The sequence below is a fragment of the Lissotriton vulgaris genome, chromosome 1_1 (assembly GCF_964263255.1).
Source record: "Lissotriton vulgaris chromosome 1_1, aLisVul1.2, whole genome shotgun sequence".
Taxonomy (NCBI): domain Eukaryota; kingdom Metazoa; phylum Chordata; class Amphibia; order Caudata; family Salamandridae; genus Lissotriton; species Lissotriton vulgaris.
This window is the reverse complement of record NC_141685.1, coordinates 284,986,887-285,011,942: the sequence shown is the minus strand read 5'-3', so window position 1 is coordinate 285,011,942 and position 25,056 is coordinate 284,986,887. Positions and strand designations below refer to the sequence as shown.

At 46.6% G+C, this 25,056-nt stretch overlaps 1 protein-coding gene across 3 annotated transcripts in view; it reads right to left on the bottom strand.

Annotated features, from left to right (window-relative positions):
- Positions 1-24,332, bottom strand: part of ERI3 (ERI1 exoribonuclease family member 3) — a 1,639,940-nt gene extending 1,615,608 nt beyond the window's left edge. The window contains exon 1 of one of the 3 annotated variants that reach the window (XM_086952319.1): positions 24,205-24,332. Coding sequence is in view for 1 of the 3 variants with exons in the window: in XM_086952318.1 (XP_086808444.1) it covers positions 23,970-23,994 (25 nt within the window). In the remaining 2 variants the exon portion in view is untranslated. The other 2 variants (XM_086952320.1, XM_086952318.1) reach the window with 2 other exon arrangements.
- Between the last annotated feature and the right edge of the window lie 724 nt (positions 24,333-25,056).

The window sequence follows — 25,056 nt, the reverse complement described above, 5'->3', positions numbered from 1 at the left end:
CCGTCTGATTGTAATGTTGCTCAGACACTTTGGGTTACACTGGGCAACATTGTAGCAAAGAGAGATATCGCACAGCTCTGGGGCTCCCCTAGATTACCATTGCTAAGCACCTGGAAAGAGAACATGGACTGGTCCATGTTCCGGGAGAAGACTGTGTATGAGGCACGAGGGCGTCCAGGGAAGTGGTCCAGAGTTTGGGCTCAGTGGAATACTTACCGCGGAGATATCTGTGCTCCTCCGCTTGACTATGAGGTCCCTTTCCCCTCCTCTCCATGATTTACGTTCCTTCGCTATTTCCACTGCATGCTCTGTTTTCCCGCACGTGTCACCCCCCCCTTGCCAGCGTCCCTTCTCCTACATCACTTTCCCCCACCCACCTCCAGCAACCCTTGCCACTATGATACCATGTGTTTCTGTGTTGGTGTTCTTTCAACAAAAACATAAAATTAAACCTCTTTTATCCTACTTGTATGATATTATGTTCTCACTGACAATGTGGTCTTGATGGATCGCTTCAGCAACGTACTGTCTCAGAATCTACTTTTCACTCAGCCTGTTAATGTCATAGCGGCCGGCCCTGCGGGGTTGTAGGCAGACGCTGTGTATTGTGCATTCGTAAATAAAGGTTTAAAAAAAAAAAAAAAAAAAGAGGAGCCAGGACCATACGGCCAACCGGTGAGTGCGACATGGGGAAGAAGGAGACGGCTCCCAGGGCCCCGCAGCAGGGGACCCTGGACCGCTATGCAACACCCCCCCCCCGCCACAGAGACTGAGGCCCAGGGATCTCGCTCGGACACGGCGCTCTTGATGGGGCCATCCAGGCATCACAAGAGGACATACAGGCGTCCCGAGCCGCCCTGGAGGTTAAGATTGGAGAGGTAGGATCGGAGGTTACCCTACTAAGACAGGACTTCCGCAACTTAACGGAAAGGGTGACCACGGCGGAGACCAGATTGGGCGAAGCAGAAGATACTATCAATACACTTAAGAGAGACGTGGCGGAACTCCAGGCCTCCCACAAGCAACTCCAGTGGAAGGTCGACAATGCGGAAAATAGGGCCCGCCGCAATAACCTCCACTTTGTGGGATTTCGTGAAGGAATTGAGAGGACCAACATGGCGGCCTTCCTCCATACATGGCTGCGGAAGACCTTTCCGGCGGTAAGCTTCTCCAACTGCTTTATTATAGAGCGGGAGCATCTAGCATTGCTGGCGAAGCCCCCAGAGGGGGCGAGACCCCGACCGATTATTGCCCGCTTCCTGAACTTTGCAGACCGAGATTTAATCTTAAGGGAAGCTAGAAAGTTAGGAGAAATTCGAATGGAAAACGTGATAATTATGATCTTCCCGGATTATAGTCAAGAAGTACAGAAGCAGATGCGCTCCTTTGACTTGGTGAAAGCAAAGCTGAGAGACTTACAGATACAGTACATGCTGCTTTTCCCCGCGAAACTAAAGGTGATCTGCAAGGAAAATACGCACTTCTTCACGCACCCGGGCGATGCTTGGCAGTGGTTGGAAGAGCGACCCCCATGGCGGGGAACGGAGGTTGAGAGGCGTGAGATGGTGATGAGGGCGCCGGCCGCGGAGGCCCAGTGGGGTTAACCAAAAGCTCAGAGATCGAGAGGAGCGCAGGGACGCAGGAGGCTGAAGACGACTCCGTATCCTGCGCTGACCCCGACCAACCGACAACGGCGGCGATCGCCGTCCCCAGAGGCTGGGGGTCAGGTGGGATCTAGGTTTCGCTGTCTGGAAAGGAGCGAGAAGGGAGGACGACACAGCTAGTAACACATCCGGAGACTAGGACAATGATACGCAGTCCATGCACCCGCTGGTAGCAGTGATCAATGAGATGGAGCAGGACTCGGCCAAGGAGACCGGGGCCTCACAGGACGCTGTCCAGGGCTCCCATTCGTGATTATGGAACAGTTTGGACATGAAGTTGCTGGCTCAGCCAGAGTGCACGCAAGTTGATACACCCCCTACAACTTTTGGCTTCCTGTGTTTTGGGGAAAGTTGCCTTCCTGCATGTAACTACAGTTGCAGGGAATTTTGTTGGCTCTTGGACTACTGTCCGGGAGCTGGGTTTTTAGGGGGTCTTCAGGTGTGGGCGATAGACCTTCTCTACCCGAAAGTCCCTAACGAAGCTATCTGCGGAGATGGGGCTGGCGGGAGGGAGAGGTAGGATGGGGGAAGAGGGGAGGGATTCTGTTTTTTCATGTTTGAGGGTTCGTGGGGGAGATTGGAAGGTGTTCTTGAGTGGATGGATGAGTGGGGGGAGTTGGGGAAGGGGGGATTGTTATAGCATGTCATATTGAACAAACACACACGCACGTCCCGACGACCCCGCGTGCAGGACATTGGGCACGCTTATGCCTCAATGCAGGATATGATGCTGGGTAGCCCTGTGAGGGAGAGTCTGTTTCGTGATGGTCTTAAGGTGCTGACGTGGAATGTTAACGGCCTGGGCTGTAAGATCAAGCGGGAGCTGGTACACAACTATGTGAAGAGGTCAGGGGCAGACATCATACTGTTACAGGAAACACACCTACAGGGTACCAAATGTGCCTTCCTTGCTAAACATCCACCCATGAGAATAGTGCAGACTTGGACGGACCCACAGGGGACATACGAGGGAGTGCGGGGACACTGGAGGAGAAAGGAATACACGTTTATCTCGGCTTAAACCCCACCCAAATTACAGGCGGGTACACTCCGAGGCATCACTGATATCCTCCTCAACACATCGGACACGGTGCAAGTCTTAGGGGGCGACTTCAACGACGTAATGGACTTAGCAGCTGACAGGTCGGTAGACAGAGATAGGCCCCCAGACACCACTCTGCTGGCTAAAACGATGGCTACGTTAGGCCTGATAGATGTCTGGAGATGGCTCCATCCTGAGACTAGAGATGTCTGGAGATGGCTCCATCCTGAGACTAGGGCGTACTCCTTTTCCGGAGCGCATAAAGTGTATTCCCGCTTAGATTATATATTTATGGCTAGACAGGCGCTGCGTGTCACGGACACCGCAGAATATCGCGCGGGAGGCATATCGGATCATTCACCCCTGCTGTTGGAGGGGGGAGGAGAGGGAGGCCCGCGGCGCTGCGGCTGACTGCTTGGGACCTACAAAACGCAGACTTCTGAGAGGCCTGCGGGCAGATGTGAAGGTTTATATTGCGGAAAATGAGGGTTCGGTAGCCTCCCGGGTGGTGCTGTGGGAGGCACTTAAAACGGTCCTGCGAGACAGGGCGCAAACTAGGTTAGCGGAGGACAGGAGGAAAGTAAAAGCAGAGGTCCTAGCCCTGGAAGCTTAGGTATTGGCTCTGGAGCAAGAGCATCTGACCGCTAGAGACCTGGGGACGCTTAGACGACTATCGGACATACAAGCCCAATACAAACACCTGGTGACAGGAGAGGCTAAGGCGCTGGCCCTGGCGACTCTGCACCGCCTGTACGATGTGGGTGACGAATCCGGGAGGTTGCTAGCATGGCTTAGTAAGAAAGAGAGAGATGCGAGATGGGTGGAAAAGGTGAAAGATGGACAGGGGGGGATGGGCCCGAACAGATAGCGGAAACTTTTGCAGGCTATTATAAGACCTATGGCGCAAGGGACCTAGGGACGAGAGAGGAACACACTGCAATACATGGCACATATCGAGCTCCCGGTACTGGAGGAGGCAGACCACCATGACCTGGAAGCAGACATAACAGTGGATGAAATTAGGGAGGCCTTGGTTAGGCTCTGGGCAGGGAAGGCCCCTGGCCCTAATGGCTTCCCAGCGGAATTTTTTTTTAAAACGGCGGATCTCCTGACACGTCACTTATTGGGCCTCTTTGTAGACGCCGAGGCGGAGGGAGTGTTCCACTGGACCTCCGACAAGCCACGTTCATTCCAATTTTCAAGGAGGGTAAGCCACCTGATGAATGTTCATCATATCGACCCATTTCCCTCCTAAATGTGGAGGCAAAGCTCTTCGCAGCGATGTTGGCCCTCCGCCTGAGACAGGTGATTTGGGGGCTGGTGCACCTCGACCAAACGGGGTTCCTCCCTGAAAGGGCGACCAGATACAACCTCAGGAGAACCCATAATTGGTTAATGGAGGTAAGCACTAAAAACGACCCACATTGGTTTCTAGCCCTTGATGCCGAAAAGGAGTTTGACGCAGTCCACTGGCCCTTCCTAGAGGGGGTACTAGAACGCTTTGGCCCCAAATACAGGAAAAAGATCGGTCTGCTCTATACTGACCCCAGGGCGACACAATGGGACACTGTCTGGGGACTTCCCTATACGACGGGGTACCAGACAGGGATACCTCCTGTCTCCCTTGTTGTTCGCCCTCTCCATAGAGGTGATGGCGTACGCAATCCGACAGAACGGGGGAATCAGAGGGTTTCGAATAGGACAGACAGATGCGACCAAAGAAAAACTATCCCTATATGCTGACGACGTCCTTCTGTATATTACACATCCGGATGTTACCATACCTGCGCTGTTCTCGGAACTGGATCGCTATGGGGCCTAAGCGGGCTACCAGATCAACTGGCATAAATCGACTCTTTACGATCCCCAATGGGGGGTGGGTGGGGGGAGGGGGGTATGGGGAGATGTGGCCCACGCTGCCCGAGAGATTACAAACGACAAGGGAGGGATTTGTCTACCTGGGGATATTTATAACGACTGACAGTACCCTTTCCTATGAAAGGAATATTAACTGAGTAATGCGTAACTTTACTGAGAACGTGGCACAATGGAAATTGCTCCCCCTGACGCTGCTGGGCCGGGCAGCGAGGTTTAAAATGATTTCCCTTCTGAGATTCTTGTATGCCTTCCAAAATGAATATTTTCCCTACAGCGCCGGGACATCCAGGCGGAATTGAGGGCATTTTTATGGATAGGGAAGCAACCAAGGGTGGCGCTGTCGACCCTGCAGAGACACCAATATAATGGACGGATTTCACTGCCAGACGTAGAGGCTAACTATTGGGCAGAACATTTGGTCTCCATAAATGAATGGATACATGTCCCGGCCACACACCCCACATATGCGCTAGAAAGACACACCATAGACACCCACACGTGTATACATTATCTATACGGAGGCAAGGCCAGACTGCTGCCTGCCACAAGACTCACACTGGGGATATGGACGAGGGCGACAAAGGCGATAGGTTGGGAACACAAACCGACTAAACACACACCACTATGGAAATGCGCCTGGTTGAAGAAGCTTAGTAAATTGAAAGGGTTACAGAGCTGGGATGCCATTGGCATATCGACTCTGGGAGATGTGATAAAGAAAGGGGGGCTACAGTCCTTTCCCTCACTGCGACAGGACTATGGGCTCCACCGCACACCATATTTTGAGTATATGCAATTGCGACATGCCTGGAGGGCGGAGAGGGCTTTGACAGAGGCACTCCCGGAGTATGCTCCATTGGAGGGCTGTCTTTTACAGGAACGGATCCCTGGTAAGGCAGTGTCCCTAACGTATAAAAACATAATGAATAATAGGCCAGATAGACTTGGGAACCTCAGTGCCATATGGGAACGGGAGGTGGGGGACAAGGATGAGGTAGATTGGGGTGCGATCCTGATGCATCCGAGGGAGGTGGCGGTTAAATCTCGCCTAAGGCTGATCCAGTTTAATATCCTTCATAGGACCTACTTTGATAGAGTGCGCCTGCATAAGATTGGGAGAGTGATTGACCCGTGCTGCTTGCGGTGTGGCCATGACAGAGGGGACTTCTACCACACGGTCTGGTCATGCTCGAAAATTCAATTCGAAGTCAGCAGCAATACGCAGAGGACGCCTTGTGGGCTTCAGCACAGCATTTGATCTCATTCACCATGGGCTGTGTAATAAGCTAACTTCCCTGGGAACTGCCCCAGATTATTATACATAATTAAACCTTGGGCTAAAGTACGTCTAAATAACAATGGGCAGTTGTCAGTATGAATTGTGATATGAAATGAACTAAAGCAGTGGAGCTTACTTGCACCCTTGCTTTTCTCCTTCTATGGCTATAGCTCTTACTCACACCGTTCAGTTGTCCACAGAAGGCTGGGTTGTCTCATGCCAATGTACTATTTTATGCAATTTATCTAGTGATCGTGGACAGATCAAAGTTCTGGCTCCAGACTCAACTAGATTGTCTAGGCCAATATTTCAAGTTCAGACGTTTGACAAATGTTCAGATGATCGGGAATGAAAAGGGGCGACTCCTCATGGTATTGAATGGGTAGAAAAAAATGTAAACAGTAACTCAATACAATTATTTACGAATCACATTTGCTCATGCTTTGACACGGTCTTTCTACTGCTAAATAAGCTCTCGTTTTAATCTCTTGTAATTGATTCAACAGACTATGTAGAGTCACTGACCCCTTGCTAAACTGTAGCGATTCTATAGCCTTTCACACATGAACAGGTAATTTTAATCTCAACTTGGCATCTGATATTGATGATAATGAGTTTGTTTGCAAAATGGATAACTATGAGCTATTCAAAATTGCTCCATCCTGATGCAGAGGACAGACGAGGAAGCAACTGAGTTAAGATTCTTACACTAAATATGTAACTGTTCGCCAAATGACCACTTGCCAATGAATTCCTACCATCAGTTACACTAATTTTTACGTTTCAGGGAAAGGTGTGCTACATTATATTTGTGTTCCCATTTCGTTCTTTATTTTTTTAATTTGCAAACTTTTCTAATTCTTCAAGAGACAGACCGCAACTACACAGTGCAAATAGTGCCCTTTATTCTTAAACTACAACAGGCAATTACCATCAATGTGTTCGGTGGAGTCAGCAGATGAAGGTTTAAAGCGGTTAAAACAAAATAGGCAAGCAAAAAACAAGGTGAAATGAAGCTGGAAACTGAAGACAGTCAAAATATCATAACTTTCTGACATACCAAAGTCTCTTTTCGTTCAGAAAAGAAAGTGGCCATTGACAATGTTCTTTCCTAGCCCACGCCATCAGTAAGATCATGATTAAGGCTCAGTGTTTTCCGTATTTACTGAGTTTTACAGATAAATACAGACAGAAAACCATATTTTCTTGTATGTATTTATTTTTAAATGTGGAAAAAAACCAGAAATTGGGTGCTTTTTGAGCAATTCTAAATACACTTTGCCAAGACTGGCAAGCTAATAACTGTGTGGATTGAGAGGTAAGGTAGTTAAAAAAACAGGAATTTTAGTAGAGGCTTAAAAAGCAGTAGATATGCACAAGGCTGATACTGAAATGTGCATATTTGTGTTAAGTTTCAGTGATCTTAACAGGCATTCAAGCATGACTGCATATTTATTGGTTAAATAAATGTGGAAATATACCAGTTTCAGCTTTATTTTTTCACAAACTCATAATAAATATGGATAAATACAGATAAAGTTGTCAAAAAATAAATATGGATAAATACAGGCGGAAATGTCTAAAAAATAAATACCATAAAACCAGGAGCCCTGATCCTGATCTGTTCATTTACAGTTAGAGATCCACCTTTATTCAAAAAGTCCCTTGAACTAAAAACAGCGTGATCTAAATAGTAACACAAGGAGGCGTTGAAAAGCACTCTTGTGCTCTTTCGTACGAGGAAAAATCAGTCCATCATGAAAAAATAGAAAGTTTGTTGGTAGTCCCTGTAGCTCATGTGAATGCCTAATGCGCAGAAATTTACTTGATCGGTAATGAAGACAATGACGTGTTTCCGGCGTTTTCTTAACTGCTTAGAGAGAGCGGTGATGGATCAAGCCCTGATCTTTGGACTGGGTAAGAGTGGTCTGCTTAATTCAGACACTCTGTTCATCACCACCCCCTTTTCTGAATCTTTTTGGCCACTATAGGTGTGGCAGGGTATACTCAGACATGAGTCCCTTGCTCACTGCACCATCAGGATTCAAGCAAGCCGGGCCGACGACGGCTGAAATGCCAGAAACCGGTCCCCGGAAGCTTGTCTCCTTTCTGGTGAAGAATTGGCTTGGTAGTTTGGTCTGCCCTGTTCCCATGATGCACTGGGCCAGGGACAGACTAATTTGCATATAGCCAGGTTCTGAGCTGGGATGGTGCAGTGAGCTAAATAACGGTGATGGATCAAGCCCTGATCTTTGGACTGGGTAAGAATGGTCTGCTTAATTCAGACACTCTGTTCATCACCACCCCCTTTTCTGAATCGTAGAGAACAATTCAAGCCTGAGTGTTAGTAATTTGGTCTCTTAATCTACACTGGTTACTCATATTAAGAAACTATATAATGGTCCTGCAAATTTGTTTATTTGTTGTTTTTTTTCCACAGAACAAGGGGCCAGATTTGTAAAAACTTTGCAAGATCCGAGGTCAGATGGCGCCCCGGTTGCTAAATGTCTAAATAATAATCTATTCAAGGCGGATCTCTAGTACTAAGCAAGATGTTTATCTTCTCTCTATAAATCTTCACTGAACTACAAATTATTGACGACAAACCAACTTTAATGGACTGTAAAAAAAAAAGCTGTTTGTTTTAAATCTATAATACCGAGGCATACCAGTTAAATTGTTGAGGGTCATCCAATTACTAAATACAGACACACAGGTGAAGACGAAGCGAGGATAGAATTTACATCTTTCTAACAAATATGTACCAACAGAGGGATCAAGCAGGAGTGTGTTCTAGCACCCCTTGCTGTTAGCTTTTATACTGCAGACATGGTTTGTTAGCTAGTTAAACTGCAGGTATCCACCACAAAGAAATATCAATTTAGCCGCCTACAGTATGGCCATGACATACTTTTGCTAAATCAGGCCTCAGTAAACAGTGGTTTTTTTTTAATGGCATTAATGTCCGTGGGGGCAAGGACATTACTGCCATTAAAAAAAAAATACAAAGACAATGACCTGATGGCTAATGCAGATATGCTTTGCTTTGGGCATTGTGTAACAAACACTTATTGATTTGAGAACTTGAAGAACAGCCAAGTGCAATTATTTTGGTATTTGGTTGGAAGAGAGAGTGGGTATAAATGACTTCTTTCAACTCCAACATCTAAGCTAAACTACTCAAATTATGGGTTTGGAATGCCGCATAGGATTTTGTTCACCCCACTTGCTGTCTGCAATCCTGTCTGTTTCATCTGCTAAATTGATCCGCTCACTCTAATATGGTCATTCTGCTAACACAGGTAAGTTGTCCTATTAGCTTGATGCTAAATCGATACTCTCACTCTAATATGGTCATTCTGCTTACACAGGTAAGTTGTCCTATAGGCTTGATGCCTTACAATGTTTGGCAATTCCTTATGTAATTATAATTGTAGCATTTACAGAGTGTGTTAAACCAGGAGGCATCAAAGCGCTAAACCGAAAGAGAACCATGTGAAAGGTAAGGACCCAAAGCAGAGACAACCTCAAAAGCAGGCAACTCAAAGGGAGGTCTAATTCGAAAATAACCACGTTTTAATCTGCTTACAAAAAAAACAGGTAGAGTTTAAACTCCTAATTTGTTCTGGGAGGGAGTTCCACAACCTGGCAGCCGCCACTGTGAAGGCCCATTCCCCCCACCTGGCTTTCCTAGACCTATGTACAACCATCTTAACTACATCCAGCTGATCTCAGAGGCCTAGTAGGAACATACCAATTAAAGACCGCTCCAAGATAAGTCAGCTCCGTAGATGGAAAGCCTTACAAGTCAAGCAAAGAGCTTTAAAAGACACTTACTTCTGCACTGGTAACAGGTGCAAGGCTCTCAATCCTTCCTTGACTGGCAAATGTTTTGGTAGTCCCAGGACCAAATGTGTAGTCGGATTTTGGATAATTTGGAGCTTATTTACTGAGTACTGGTTGACATTTAGATAAAGAGCATTGCAGTAGTCCAATTAAGAAATAAGTGCAATGACCACTAACACTCTAACCTCCTTCGGGGAAAAAGGCAGGATTTTCTTCAATATCCTAATGGTCCAGAAGCAGGAGCTCACTGTTCTATTAACCTGGGCGTTGACGGTCCAAAAATCCCAGATTTGTGGCCAGAGTCCATGGAACAGGTAAAGTACCACAAGTCTCTGGCCATCATCAGTTGGTCCAGATCAAGCTATTCATTCGGAAAAACCATGTTCTCTGTTTTCTCCCCATTAATTTTGAGCCAGTTCTCCCTCTCCCACCAGCTGATTTCTGTAACGCAAGCCCTAAACCAGTCAGCCACCTAATACTAGTCATCGGAGATGGAAACCCAGAGGGGCGACATATGAATTAAACATGGTGGGACTGAGGGAGGACCCTTGTCGAACCCCACAAGGGAGCTTGAAAGGTTTGGCTCTGAAATCCCCACAGCTGATTGTAAAGAGTCGTATCCAGCAGGAAGGACTCTAACAAAATAAGCACCACGTCCTTCAGCCGGGCCAAACACAGCCTTTGCACCAACAAAGATGGAGATATGCTGTCAAAGGCGGCGGACAGGTTTAATAGTACCAAAATAGCCGCACTCCCTGGTCAACCTGCCTGCGAATGGAATCAGCAGTCGCTATAAGAATCGATTTGGTGCTGTGATTCCTCCTGAACCCGTTTTGAAAAGGGCCCTTTGGAACTTTGTTTGCCGTAATTGCTGGTAACCTGACCTGTACTGCTGCCTGGACGTGGCGCTTGCCAAGCGCGTCCCACTGACCTGGTGGAACTCTTGGTCCCAAGGTACGTCGCTGCGTCGTTCCTGCCCGATTGCTCACAGCTGCTGCAGGGGGACGTGCTGTCATCGTGCTATAAAGCGCCGCCTTCCCCAACGCAACGCGTGACGCGCGCGGGCGATGCCGGTAGAAGCCTGGGTCAACGCGGGGCTGTCTAAGGCCGTCTGAGGCTGGGAAGGGCCGGCGCTCTTGGTTCCTGCATATGTGAGGTACGAGTGATGAAATCGCTTTTTACTCTCCACACCGTTCTCCCTACTGTCTGCAATCCGTCAAGTTAAACTCCTTCAGCACCCTATTCCTGCTGACTGCCCCAGTTTGTTCTTCGATTCGATTTTGTGGGTGCTCCATGAGAACATTGTGGCAACAGGAGATAAATTGTTGAGATCCCAACACGTTGCATGGTTTAAATCCAGGTGACTTACTACCGAGTTTCATCCCAATAAAGGCGGTTCATTTCAGTCTCAAGACTCGTGTACCTGGAACTTTAAAACAGCTAATTGGACTATGTTCATTGAACTTCCCGGTTACATCAATTTTTGTTACTAGAATTAGTAGTGGAAGGTATTTGTCTTGTCGGTGCACTTTTGTTAAGCAGTGCAATTTGGCATCATAGAGTGTTTGGTTGTTGATAATGTCTGGGGGGGCAATTAAACAATGAGCAAACGGAAGGGAGCTGCTGGAACGCTCGACAATTTTATAAACACGAGCGGAAAACAGTATTATGTCACGAAAATTGAACTTGCACAAAGAAGATTATGATTAGAACCCTCCCAACTTCCAACATATAGACAATTTGGAGCACAGTCGCCAACAAATGTATTGCATTTAAATCCAGGTATGGATAATCAACATGAAAATACCCAATTCACTCTGAGTAACCCCATAATAGAACTAATGGGATCTTCTAATGCGAATTATCAGGCAAAACCCTGGGATTTCGACAAGACTACGAGTACAGAAAATAGTGGGACCATCCAAAGAAAAAAGCGAAAAATTGCAGAGGGGAAAAAAAACTGGTGAAACAAAAGGGAAAGTGGGTGGAAAAGGGAGTACACGTAATAAGGATCTAAATGTATTGGAACTCGAAGAGAGCAGGTTTAGAACAATAGGGGTGCAAACCGATGCCCATAACTTTCTTGGACAAAGTACGGAGAACGAAGCAATAAGAGCAGTAGAACAAACTGTAGTGGACATCTTTAAAACTGCTTTAGATTCTATCCAGACTCAGATAAATGAGTGCATATATAGTAAACTCCGGGCTACGGGCAGTAAAATTGACCAGTTAAACGACACCATAGGCCAATTAGGTACCACCATTGGAGAGGGAAATGGAATAATTAAAGAAGGGGCCAAATTAATATCTGACCTAAAGATTGTCCTTCGGGCCAGTAAGGAAACCTGTGGTGCCGATTGTACCTTGAAACAATTGAGTATAGAAAACCCAAATACTGTTGAAATAGGTAATATAGCAGAGGACACAGGGGTGATCGAGCCAAAAAAGAAGGCTGCTATCACTTCCGATAGGAGCTTAATTAACCCAGAGAGAAACAGCTACAGGGCAGTAGTGCACAGCCCAAAGGGTACCGATTTGATCCCCAATTCTGATATCTTGAAGGTACCTCCTGCTACATGTCCCTATGTCCTAGTTTTAGCTGGCGTCCCAGCTTTGAAAAGGGACCAAAATGAATCCTGGTATAATCTCAGGAACAAGGTTTTTGACTGGCTTTCCAAGTACAAATAGTTTAATCCTAATAAAACAAGTGAAATCCTGATGGTACGTAGGGTAGGGTGGGTGGGGGATTCTCCAAAGGACATACAGGGAGATTGTATTGTTGTAAACTTTAAGCACCCTCAAGTAGTACGTACCATGCTGAAAGCACACAAGGAGACGTCAACACAGAAAACTAACATCCATGCCCTACCACTAGGATATTTTTACAAATCGACTGGAAATGGAATTAATAATTATTAAGCCAATCTACTATTTACAGAAACTTCTAATAGCTTCCAAGAGTTATCATCCTTGGAGGCGGTAGATTGACTGCACCAGTCAGATGTTATTGTAAATTAATTGTATGCAGTAGAGAGGGAATTAGAGGGGACAAATATAGCATCAACTAGGAACTATTGTGAAGAAATGGGAGCTAGGGGAACATGTGGTGTGAGTGAGGACATATTACTAACTTTAAGAGACTAAACAATTCCTGAGGGATTACAGGTAAGCGAGGGCAACGGTATGAATATAATATGTAGTGAATGCCCCATGAGAGCAGTAAGCACTAGGGACCATGTTGATTTAAAAGTAATTTCATGGAACATAGCAGGCCTTAAAAGGAATGTTAGGGACCCCGAATGGAACGAATATATTGAAACAAGCGATGTTTGTTTATTACAGGAGACCTGGGTAACTAAGATTCCACATAGGGTTGGATACAAAACTTTCTATATAGCAGCAGTTCCATCTGTAAGAGGAAGGCCATCTGGCGGTTTAGTGATTTGGGTAAAAGTGACCCTTGGCATAGGAGTAACTCAATTATGTACGGACTTCCCTAGATATACTTGGAATCATAATAGTAACCAAGGATAGAAGGGTATTGTACATCTATAAAGTTTATAATAGACCAGGCTTGGCATCAAAGGAGTCACCGATAATTGAACAGATGGATTCTATTTTAAGCCTAGTGGATACAAGTGCAAGTATAATAATAGGTGGAGATTTTAATTGTAATTACGAACCTATCACTGGGCTCGGAAACATTTTAGAAGATGAAGACTTGGCCAATAATATTCCCATTTTGTGTGATTGCAAAACTGTCCCGTGCACCGTGTTAGCATTCCAAATAATTAGACTAATGATGGGCCATGGCTTAAGGGCATGCAACGTTCGTTGATCAATTCACTAAGTTATATGGAGCTCCTGAGATTGAAAGTTCCCTTTTTAATGACGACTTATTGCTAAGTTCAAGTGAAGGCAATTTAGATTTTGATCTACAAGAAACGATTCTGGTTAAAAATAGTGAAGCCCCAGGATTAGATAAGATTCCAGGGATAAGATTCCAGGAGATCTATACAAACACGATACCTGTGTCTGGGGCCTTTATATTAACTGTTTGTGCATTCCAGCACATATGCCTTCTGCGTACTTAACATCACTACACTGTGGTCAGATTAGCTTAACACAAGACAATCACTTACAGTCAGGGTCTCTTGGTTGGAAAAACCATTAACCATTGGCTAAAGCCGAAACTGCATAAGATCCATGAAAGACCTGGTGTCGCAGTCGCCCTCTTCTTCCAGATGGAGGTTAAAATCCCCCAAAATGGTGAGATTACCACAAGAGAAAGGGTTTGAGCACTTGGTGCCCGTTTAAAATGAACTGCTTGTTGAGACCAGTCATCAGCAGCCCCACTAAGTACAAAGAAAGCTTGTTTTTGATTTCTAAAGTGCCCCATGTTGCAACATTCGACAATGGTGTTAACAGGCCCTAGCTGCTCCCATAAAAATGATGGCGAGTCCTTTCCCCCTCCGTACGCTCCTATCAAGTCTCACCCCAGTGGCATGACAACCTCAAAGTCCAGGCCAGAGTCCTCCTTGGATCAAGTCTCAGTAATGAACAAACGGTCTGAGCTATCCCGATCATCTCACTAATTCCCACTATTCTCTGGTCCAGCACTTCCCTTCTCCCGCACCTCACTCAAGGTTCATGAGGGCCAGCTTAGTGTAGCTCAAATGATGTATGTCTGTACTCACACTGGCACCGTCCCTGGTCCCGTCCAGGTGCAGACAGGCTTGCCTTAGGTGCAAATGTGCATCAGTGCATTTATATCCTAGAGGCAAGGACCTACTACACAAAGGAGTGCCAGAACAACAAAAATGGCTGCCAATAAAAGGATAGGGCTCTAACAGGCCCTAATATACAGGACAACGCACAGAGTAAAGGCCAAATTAAAACAGCAACAGTCAAAACAAATTAAAGCATGCAATAAATTATAAAGAATAAGAATTACGGCATCAGCCTGCATAGGCCAACCCCGACACAGCAGTCTCACCAGTCTTGTGTATTTAAGAACCACTTCTCATGTTCCTGTGTGTTTGATTTAACTGAACTATGTTAAAAATCAGCTTAGAGTGACCTTATGGTGGCCCTGAAGCTGCAGGCTAAGATCCAAGTCAAGGTAATATCCCATATCTCGGACGTAAAGTATTTTAGAGGTAATAGTGCAAAATGTATATAGCTCAGGTGCGAAAATTTGGGTAAGCACTTTTATTTGACAGATTCTTTAAGCTACGAAGTTAAGGCTAAGAGTATGTGGTTATGTATAACCTGGAGTTAGCAAACAGTAATCATGTTCCCAGAAGAGTACAACCCAGCAGCAAACCCATATGTATGGACTTTCACAGGTTGCAAAAGAACAGCAAAAAAACACATAATCAAAAATATATATTTTTTTAAAACAATCTGGCAACCAACAGCAAATTCAGCAAGGCTTAATAGGAAGAGGAAAAACATTTGAACAAAAGAGAAACGAGCAGCACAGGTAAAGGATTCCCATCATAGGTGTAAAGAACAAGAGGGAAACAACTTCCAAACGTCACTCTCTTAATACGTCAAACTACACTGAACAATTACAGTGAATGTTGTTGTTCTGCCACTCTTGCGGCAAGTTCCCCTAGCCCAACAATAACGTTTGCACGCAGTCAGCACAACTTTAACACCCTCAACTAGCCGAAGCCCGTTATATAAACCTTCCCCACAGCATCACAAGTCATGCAAAGAGATACTGTTACACTATCTGATGGTGTTTCTCACTCATCTACTTAGACAGGAAGCACAAAAGGACTTGCAATCCAAAGAACAAGAATTTGTAATACAATATGCCTCGCATTTGCGAAAGTTTAAGCTTTTGGCATTGTAAATGACAATACCTTTTATTTATCTGTTTTGATAATTAAGACATAAATAAAAGGCATTGTCATTTACAATGCCAATAGCGCAAACTCTATAAAGGCGAGGCCAATTTCACTTAAAAGAAGCAGCCGCCATTGACGTGGGCTGCTTAGAAAGTGTAAGCACGCATGGCGAGCTGAATTTTGCAGGGAAGCAAGTCGTGCCTGCAGAAGGAGAAACTCATTAAAAGAAAATAGTGCTTACAGACATACTGTATAAAAGAGGTGAAAGGGCCAGTCCATATGGTTCAAGAGTGGGTGGGGCTTCAAGTCCATACTCTAATACAGCATACCTCGTAGAGCAGCGCATGCGCTGCCCAGGCTCGACCTAAAAACCTGTATTGCGTTCTTCCCTTTCTACATCCCTAAAGACAAACTCCTCACCGCTACTAGCAATCTTGTGGCCCTGCTAAGCTTGCACAAAGTCTCACTGCATAGACATGCTTCTCCATAAAACCACAACACTGCTTAAAAATGTCTCCTTAGTGAGATGACACACCTAACAGATCTAGCCTGTTCGTTTTCTTAACACACCTTATGTAAAGTGATATGGTTCTGGGGCATATTTCACCACAGAATCCACAAGCAGACGTCCTAGACATAAGAGATTATTCTGTGGAAACCAGGGACCTGATTCACAAATGTAGGTATGACTTAGTTTGTGTATTACTTTTGGCTTGCTCCTGAAATCTAGAACACCTAGAATAAAATACTTCTGGTATAATCCTGGAATTCAGAAGTTAACCAGAAGTACAACACTAAGTCGTAGCAAAATCTTTGTGAATTCGAGCCTGCGAGTGCAGTTTTAAAAAAAGAAGAAAACCTGCAAATACAATCGGGCTAATTCTAACATCTTGTTTAATGACAGATTTTCCACCATTGCAAAAAGGAAACCTCCTCTCATTCAAGTAGAGAGAGCGCTTCCTCAGTTGTACAAATAAACTCCATAAAAGATACAGATCCATTTTTATAAATTAAAGGACTAAACTTTTGACATAGCCATGGTACCAAGATGACTTCCTCCTAAGGTAACCTCTTGCCCAGTTATCATTTTGTGTACTGGGCTAAACCACATGGAAGTGGTCCAGTCAGTTACCCATATCTTGTCATGTTTCCTGGGTCATTCCCTTGCCCTGTACTCCTCTGCTATAGAACAATAAACCGTACACAGTATCTATTCGAAAATGGGGGCTGGAGTGCCATTCGGGATCTGCAATGACTGGCGACATCCCTTAGCTACCATGCAACCAATCCCAATCAGCCGTTTCAGTCTCTGGTGACCATACCATCCAGGACACACCGTCAATGTTGCCAATTTGGTAGTGAGGTCTATAGACATTCCCACAGTTCCGAATTTTTTTTTAAAGAATCATAAGCAGTTTAATAGAATCCCAAATGTAATGTCTGTAAAATTCTACAGCAGACAGATTTTGTGATTCTTCTGCAGAAAAAAATGTTTCTTTTTAGAAAATGCATGAGTTCAAAATTTGCAAAACAAAATAGATTCTGCACATTATGTGCAAAATTGAGAAGCAGCTAAGATCCTAAAAGGATACAGTATGGCATCATTGACCAATGGTATGAGACACATTCTCCTTTAACCTCATCCATAAACTATATCACTTCATTGAGACTTTTCCCTTTAAAGTGGAGATCGGTTTCTTTAGTTTGCCTTGCATACTATCCTAACAATGGGCCAACCACAACTTCCTCTAACCCTCCCGCCCCCACACAAGGTTTGCTCTACCCGTGTTAACTGATGGCTCCTCAACTACTGAGCAAAACCAAGGCATGTCAACCCTGAACATACATAATGAACAAGTTACTTACCTTTAGTAACGCCTTAGCTGGTAGAGATTCTATCTAGCCTCAGATTCTTTAGCTTTGAAATATCGCCAGGCGTCAGACTAGATCCAGTAATTGTTCATGCGAAGTAGTCCTGTTCGCCAGTAGGTGGCATCGTTCAGCTCAGAGTGGTGTCTTCAGCGCCACACGTGCCGTGCCTATATAGACGGCACCTGTCATGCGGTCATCAGTTTCTTTTTGCAAACTTGCCCTAACAGCAGGCATATACAGTCTTGGTGGAGGGACGCCTGGCTACCAAGATAACAGTGCAGACTATGGGCGGAAGGTCAAAAGCTGTCAACCGTCGCCGCTCAATCTCCACACATGAAGGCGGAGCAATGAAAGGTTTGGGAGGAGAGGGTTCTCACCTTGCTGCTGTAACAGAAGACCCTCCCGAAGAAGCTTGATCAGAAGACAGATGGCAATCTTCAACAGCTCAAGATACCAAACTCTACGAGCCCACTCCGGAGCCATAAGGATGACTTCGACCTGGTCATTCCTGATCTTCTTGAGAACTCTAGGCAGGAGTGGTATGGACGGAAAGGAGTACAGTAGGTCTCAGCTTGACTCGAGATGAAAAGTGTCTCAGAGAAAGACCCGCCTTGGAAACTCCATCATACATAAATGCTGACATTGTGCATTCTCATCGGTGGTGAACAGATCTAACCAAGGCTCTCCCCACAGGTATGCAATGGTTACCACGCATATTTTACAACGCGGTACCGTTACAACGATACTTTTACCACGCAGGTCGTTACAACGAAATGCGCTGGGGGGCGCTCCAGGATAGTAAATACTTTAATTTACTATCCAACTCCTTTCCCTAGAGTCCACGGGGACTGGAGTTGGAATAGTAAATTAAATAATTTATTATCCAGCGCCCCTCCACGCAAGTCGTTGTAACGACTTGCGTGGTAAAAGTAGCGTTGTAACGGTACGCGTTGTACAAGTACGCGTGGTACCGTCATACATCCCTCCCCACAGCTCAAAGAGACCTTGTGCCACCTCCAGATGGAGACACTATTTATGAACACTAGGCATCTTCAGCTGAGTTAGTCCGCCCTGGCATTCAGAAGACATGTCAGGTGTTGAACCACCAAGGGTATACCCGGACGTTACAGCCATGTCCAGAGACGCAGGGCCTCTTAACAGAGGGTCAACGACCCTACCTCACTCTGTTTGTTGCAGTACCACATGGCGGTGGTGTTATCCGTGAACACCTGCATTATACTTCCCTTGATGGAGGGCACAAAGGATTTAATGCCAGTCAGATCGCCCGGCGCTCCAGTAGGTTGATGTTGGGTCTGGTTTCCACCAGAAGTCTCTGATCTCCCCCTCTCCCATATGGCCACCCTATCCCAGAAGTGACACATCTGTCAGATCTGGTTGGGGAAGAAGAGGAGTCAGCTGCTAACTCCATCACTGTCCGTTAAAGAAAAATGCAGATCTTTTGTAGCTCCCTCCGAGATGTGTACCATGCCACAGAGTGCTGCACCCATTGGAACTTCTGGTCCCACTGGAAAGCCCACATATGCCGGCAGGCAGGTTGTCAGAGGCAGGAGGCCATGAGGCCCAGCAGCCTCAGAATCAGTCTCACCAAAATCCAGAATAGAAGTAGAAACATCAGTATCATAGCCTGAAAATCCTGTACTCGCCATTCGGGAGGATATCCCCAAACTGCACCGTGTCCAGAATGGCTTTGGTGAAAGGGAGCTTCTGAGGGGGAGTCAGGTGCGACTTTAGCACGTTGATAGTGAACCCCAGTAAGAGCAGGAGGTCTGCCTTAGTCTGAAGGTTGGATAAAAAAACTGTAGCAAACCCACCTTTAATAACCAGTCAATGAGATAGGGAAAGATTGGCACTCTTGAGCTCTGCAGATGAGCTGCAACCAGTACCAGCACCTTCGTGAACACCTGAGGGGTGCTGGTAAGGCCAAAACGGACAGCAGACAAAGTGCTTATGGCTCACCTTGAACTACAGGTAATGCCTATAGGCAGCAAGGGATGGGAATGTGAAAGTATGAATCCTGCAAGTCCAACAATACCGTCCAGTCTCCTGGGTCCAGGACAGACAGGACTTGAGCGAGCATGAGCATTTTGAACCTCTTCTTTTTGAGGAACAAATTGAGAGGGTGCAGGTCTAGGATAGGAAGAAGGGCTCCATCTTTCTTGGGCACCAGAAAGCAGATAGAATAAACCACAACCTACTTCTGCACCCTCTCTATGGCTCCCTTGGCCAAGAGAGCCGTCACTTTCTAGCGGAGCAAGCATAGATAGTCCTCCGACAGCCTGTTGTAAGAGGGTGGCATGGGCGGAGGGGCAGTCACAAAGGGGAGGGAGTAGTCCCTTCTGACAATCTGAAGAATCCAGCAGTCTGATGTTATAGACCTCCAGTGGGGGAGGCAATGGCATATCCTGCCTCCCACTGTTTGACCATGATGGTAGGAGGACAAACTAAAGGGGTTTGGAGACTGCAGCTACTGGGGTAGTAGTGGACTGGCCAAACATCAAGCTGCCTGCCCTAAGGTGTCTGTGGGTACGGTGTACTCGGCCACGCAGAGGCTGGGAAGCCTCCATGCTGTGGTGGCGGGGCTGGTAAAGACGCAGCTGGAGCCCCCACTTCCGTTGCCGCGAAGGGAGGACTGGGGCATGCGAGGGGTCATAGAAAGGCCCAAGGACCTGGCTATTGCTCCGCTATCCTTGAAGCGCTCCAGTCAGTCTGCCTGGTCTCCGAAGAGACGGGAGCCCTCAAAGGGCATGTCCATAAGCGACGTTAGGACATCCCCGAAAACTCCAGCTGTTCTCAGCCAAGTGTGGTGCCACAAGGCTATTGACAAAGAAACTGCTCTGCCCAGCGAGTCGGCCATGTCAAGCCCATATTGAATTGTGAACTTTGCTCCATTTCTGCCATCAGACATAGCTTAGGAGAGTATGGCTTAGACCTACTCCTGGACCATGGGCAGCACCTGCACAAATTATTCCCATAGGGCATGGGAGTAATGGCCCAAAATGCACATGGTATTCACAAATAATAGTGCCAGGCTGGTGGAAGAAAACATTTTCTTCCCCAAGGCATCCAGCCTCATGGATTCTCTATCCTGTGGGGTGGTAAGAAATGTGCCAGGATTTATCCGGGAGGTGGAGGCGTGGACTCCCAAGCTCTCCGGGGTAGGATGTTGCGTGAGGAAGTTACCCTGGGGAGAGGCAGTGGCGGCGACCAATAATCCTTTTCATATGAGCCCCTATGGAGGTTTTGGATCAAATCACCAACAAGACATCCGTGAGGGCTTTATTAAATGGGAGAAGCAGTTCTGCTGGGTCACTCCCAGCTGAAGCACCTCCATCAAGTTTTGATTACCACTGAAGGTAGGTTAAGGTCCAGGACCTCAGCTAGCCCTTGTCATCACCATAGCAAAGGAAACCTCCCTCCTCTGGTACCACGGTAGAGGAGGAAGAGAGTATTCCAGTATCTGGAGAGGTGTCTAAACCGCTGGCGTCGGCCAATTTTTCATACAGTTCATGTTGGGCTCTGGGGGCTGCTATTCTTCAGGTTCCAGCGACCCCTCTCAATCCTCCCCAAGTCCCAGCCCATAACAATAGAGCTCTGGCCTGGAAGGCATGGCTCCAGTCTGACAACACCCCTCCGGCTCTGTGTTGGAGATGAGAATGGTGATGGCACCGCCAGAGGACACCCATGGTGTTAAGGAAAGTCAAGGTGGTACGAGAGGCCTGGATCCATCCTTTGATCAAAGAGGCCAAAGTGGAGCCAGGGCAGAACCGCCAGCAGAGAACCAGTGGGGGTCAGAAGGCGTGCCAGCGGTCTGCCCATATGAGGTGCATTGCCTCATAGAACTCGCGAAGTAGGACGGGGGGTCATTCAGACTCCCGGAAACTCAGGGATGTGAGGGGCCAGACCAGGCTCAACCGCAAAGCCAGCCCTCGAATGATGACGCTCCCTAGTCTCGTCGGATGACTTCGATGGGCAAGGCGAAGTGGAAGACCTCTTTGACTTCTTACTCTTCTTGCGATTGTGGGACTTGCCCGTAGACGACTGAGTGAGACGAGGATCTTCAGCTCCGCAAACAATCCCAGGACCTTCTTCTCAGTGGAATCAAGACTTTTGCGTGTCAGGCGGCAAGGAGCCGGGGGAGCGCTCCCTCAAGGCCTTGGGGTGCATGATGTGGCAGTCGACGCAAAGCATCACGGTCACGCTCAAGGCATCACAGGCAAACAAGGTGCGGGTTCATCACTAACATCTGCTGGTAACAGACGTCTTAGGGTTTGAAGCAGGCCTTCTAGCTTACATTCGGCCACACCAGGAGGAAAATCTCAAAAGACTGACAAAAAGTCAAAAAGGTCAGTCAAAAATTCACTGGGAGTAGCTCTCTCCAGATCTGCACTGACTGGCGTGGAAAGAAAAGAAATGGCATCAGCACACTGGAGTGGCATGTACATGGGCACCAGACACTTTACTTCTGACGCGGATGACGCCATACAGAGCCAAATTACGTCACCTACTGGTGCACAGGGGTACTGCTCATGGAAAATTCAAGGATCCAGTCGGACACTTGGGGATCATTCTAAAAGTAAGGAATCCAAGGCTAGAAGTCTCTATCGGATGCAAGCCTTCACCATGCACTAGTTCTAGCGCTGAGCATGGAAATGCAAATTAAAAGACCTAATCTGTAGGTAATCTCTTAATCTGATTCCACAGTCACTGAGAAAAGGATGCCCAGCCTGCACCCTAAGCCTCAGGGAGTGCAAACTGGCTTGACCAGTCTCCAATTCACCAGTCCGACAGATTAAAAGTCGACAGCCTTATTACAATAGTAGCTTTTTAGTATGACAACCCATCACTAGAACAAGAAGCACTGCAGCCTAGCCATTCCTACTTGCCACTCGCCAAATAGACGGGACTATAAGACCCACCAGAAAGGCAGCTCACAGGGCCCAATCTGACTCCCATGGAAGGCTGTCAAATGTCTCCACAGTCCTGGAGTATGAGACTTTGTACATCGCTCTACAAACTAAATCCTGCACCGCACAGACATATGAGAAGCACTTTACCAGTCAAACAGCACATCCTATGAAAGGCACATATTTTTACAGCCTTTATCGGTATGGCACAACCTGCCTCAAGACAGACCTATTCCAAAAGATATTTCAATGCAATGTTTCTTCCTCCCACTGCAGCTAGGTATTACTAAATTGGCGTCAATTATTTGCATCCTCAGACCACCCACCCTGCTTATGTAGCATCCACTGAGTAGCCTCTGCAAACTCACAAAGTGGCACCTCCTATACATCCATCAAGCATTGTTATACCCGGCAAACCTATTATGGTGTCCCATCTGAGCCAAAATAGCTTTCTGAGAGCAGCCACTCATTTCTAGTCATATGCCTCAATTCAAAAGCAGATAGGTTTCTTGAGCAGCCAAAGCACGATGACACAAGGGAAGCCATGCATACTGAGCATGTGTGCTGAGTAGTGAGCATACGTTTACATGACAACATAGAGGGTGGTGGGCCAGTTGCAGCACACAATGTGTAACAGCAAACATCACCATGAATGTCTCTCTTTAGCGATATTAATAAGGAATCCTATGCAGTGGATGAGGTGGCCTCTTAGCAGCACATACAGGTCAGAAAGCCGTTCATACTTTACTGTAATAATGCAGAGCATTAGTAAAGTCAATGGTCAGCCTGCCCCGGACACTACGAGTTAAAACAGTTGACACCAATTACAGATATGCTACATAGTGACCACCAACCCAAACCCAGCCCACTATGCATTTCTTCTGCCTAAGACTTTTAAGCCCACACCAGTCCTTGTGTTTAGTTAGAAAACAATGCCATGCAACACGAGACTGTATGTACCATGTTCTTCCCATTGGGTTACCACAGTATCCTCAAAGCCCTCATCAGTTACTTACCTAAAAAGCAGCCTGAAGCCCCCCTTGCCTCCACGAGGCTCCTCTCCAAAAATGCAGCCTATCAAAACAGTCATGTATATGTGCCCCCTTTAAAACTCTGTGGAAGAACACTAATGCCAAGGCATCATCCTCGCATAGGCATGTACCTCTATCCCCTCTCCCAGGCTATAACTTCTCTAGAAACCATAAAACAGCCAATCGGCAGCTCTTTTGTTAAATCTACAGTGCTACACTCTGGCCATGATGAACTGAAAAGACCAAGACAAGAACGCTGCCTGAGCTCATAGTACTCACATTCAACCTCTCAAGATAATCATTTCCCTGTTGAAATCAGATATGGGTCCCGGGTAGACCCATGAGGTGAAAGCTATAGTCTGAATTGCATACAGCCATAACTGTCAAGCTGCGTGTTCCCACGCCTCACACCTCAAACCGCTTCTACAGCTCCGAATTGCATAGGAATCTTATAATGTCCAGTTTGGCCCACAGGCTTGCGAACAGATATCACAATGTTGTTGCATAAGGCCCAGCCTCTGCGAACACGTCTTCTCTGCCGGCTCACCCCACCCCAAAATTCCAATAGACTAACCTGCAGAGCCCCTGTAAAGCACCATAGGAGACCCCTAAGGCCAACTATGCCCCCACTGGAATGCAACCTGACATATCTGCCCTGGTATGTGAGGCAACTGCTCCCCAGCTTCAATCGCCCCACGTCAGACCTCTTCAAACCTCGCCCCTTTTCCTAGGGGTACCATGCAACAGCGCACGCACTTTACATGTCTTTAAACAGCAGCACACATGAGTCCCCAGCAGCACAGACTCACCTCACACTCTCACCCTGTCCTATGGAGACGCACTAACGGACAGAGCAGCTCAGCCAACCAGTCGCTCGGCTACCGGGCTAGCGTCCAATCAAGCAGTGGGGGCGGAACCGTGCATGCTCTGCTCCCCTGCCCCTATCGTGTTCATGTGCAGTTTTGCCGGAGCCTCCAACATGGCGACCTGCCTCACAAGGGCATCTGGGAGTTGTAGTTTGAGAATGCTGCGGCTGATAGAGTATTTCGGAACATGCAGGATGGGAAATTCCCCAAGAGCGGGTGGTGGAGTCCAGTCTTATGGTTGAGATAGTAAATCACTATGTAATTGCATTATGTATTTTGCCGAGAGTTATACACCTCATACATAGCAAATCTCTCACAGCGGAGGAAAGTTTAATTTAAGTCATATTTATATAAGGTAGCTTCTTTCCACAATTAAACCCGATCAATCTATAATAAAAATAACAAAAATAATGACCGGGAGAAAGTTGCAGCGCATAGCTAGTTCATAATGATTGACAGGTTAAGGGACGTCCCGAGGCGGGGCTTGGTGACTGCTCTGCCTTATCAATTCTGTGATTGGTTACATAAAGTGATACGCCCGCCCCTTCCGGAAGTGATCGTCTGACCGCTTCTTGCCAGCCGCAGGTGTTTGGGAGCTAGTTTCGTTCGCAGACCCTTAGGTTAGTAATGCAAGAGACCGGTCCCGAACAGGTGCGCAGTTAGATTCAGAGTTTGATGATGGGGTGATACTGCTTTGAGCAATGTTTATTTTATTTAATGCAGTTTTATATAACGCGAAATGTACCCAAAGGTGTCAGAGTTCTTCACAATAGAACCAAGTAAGCTACACAAGGT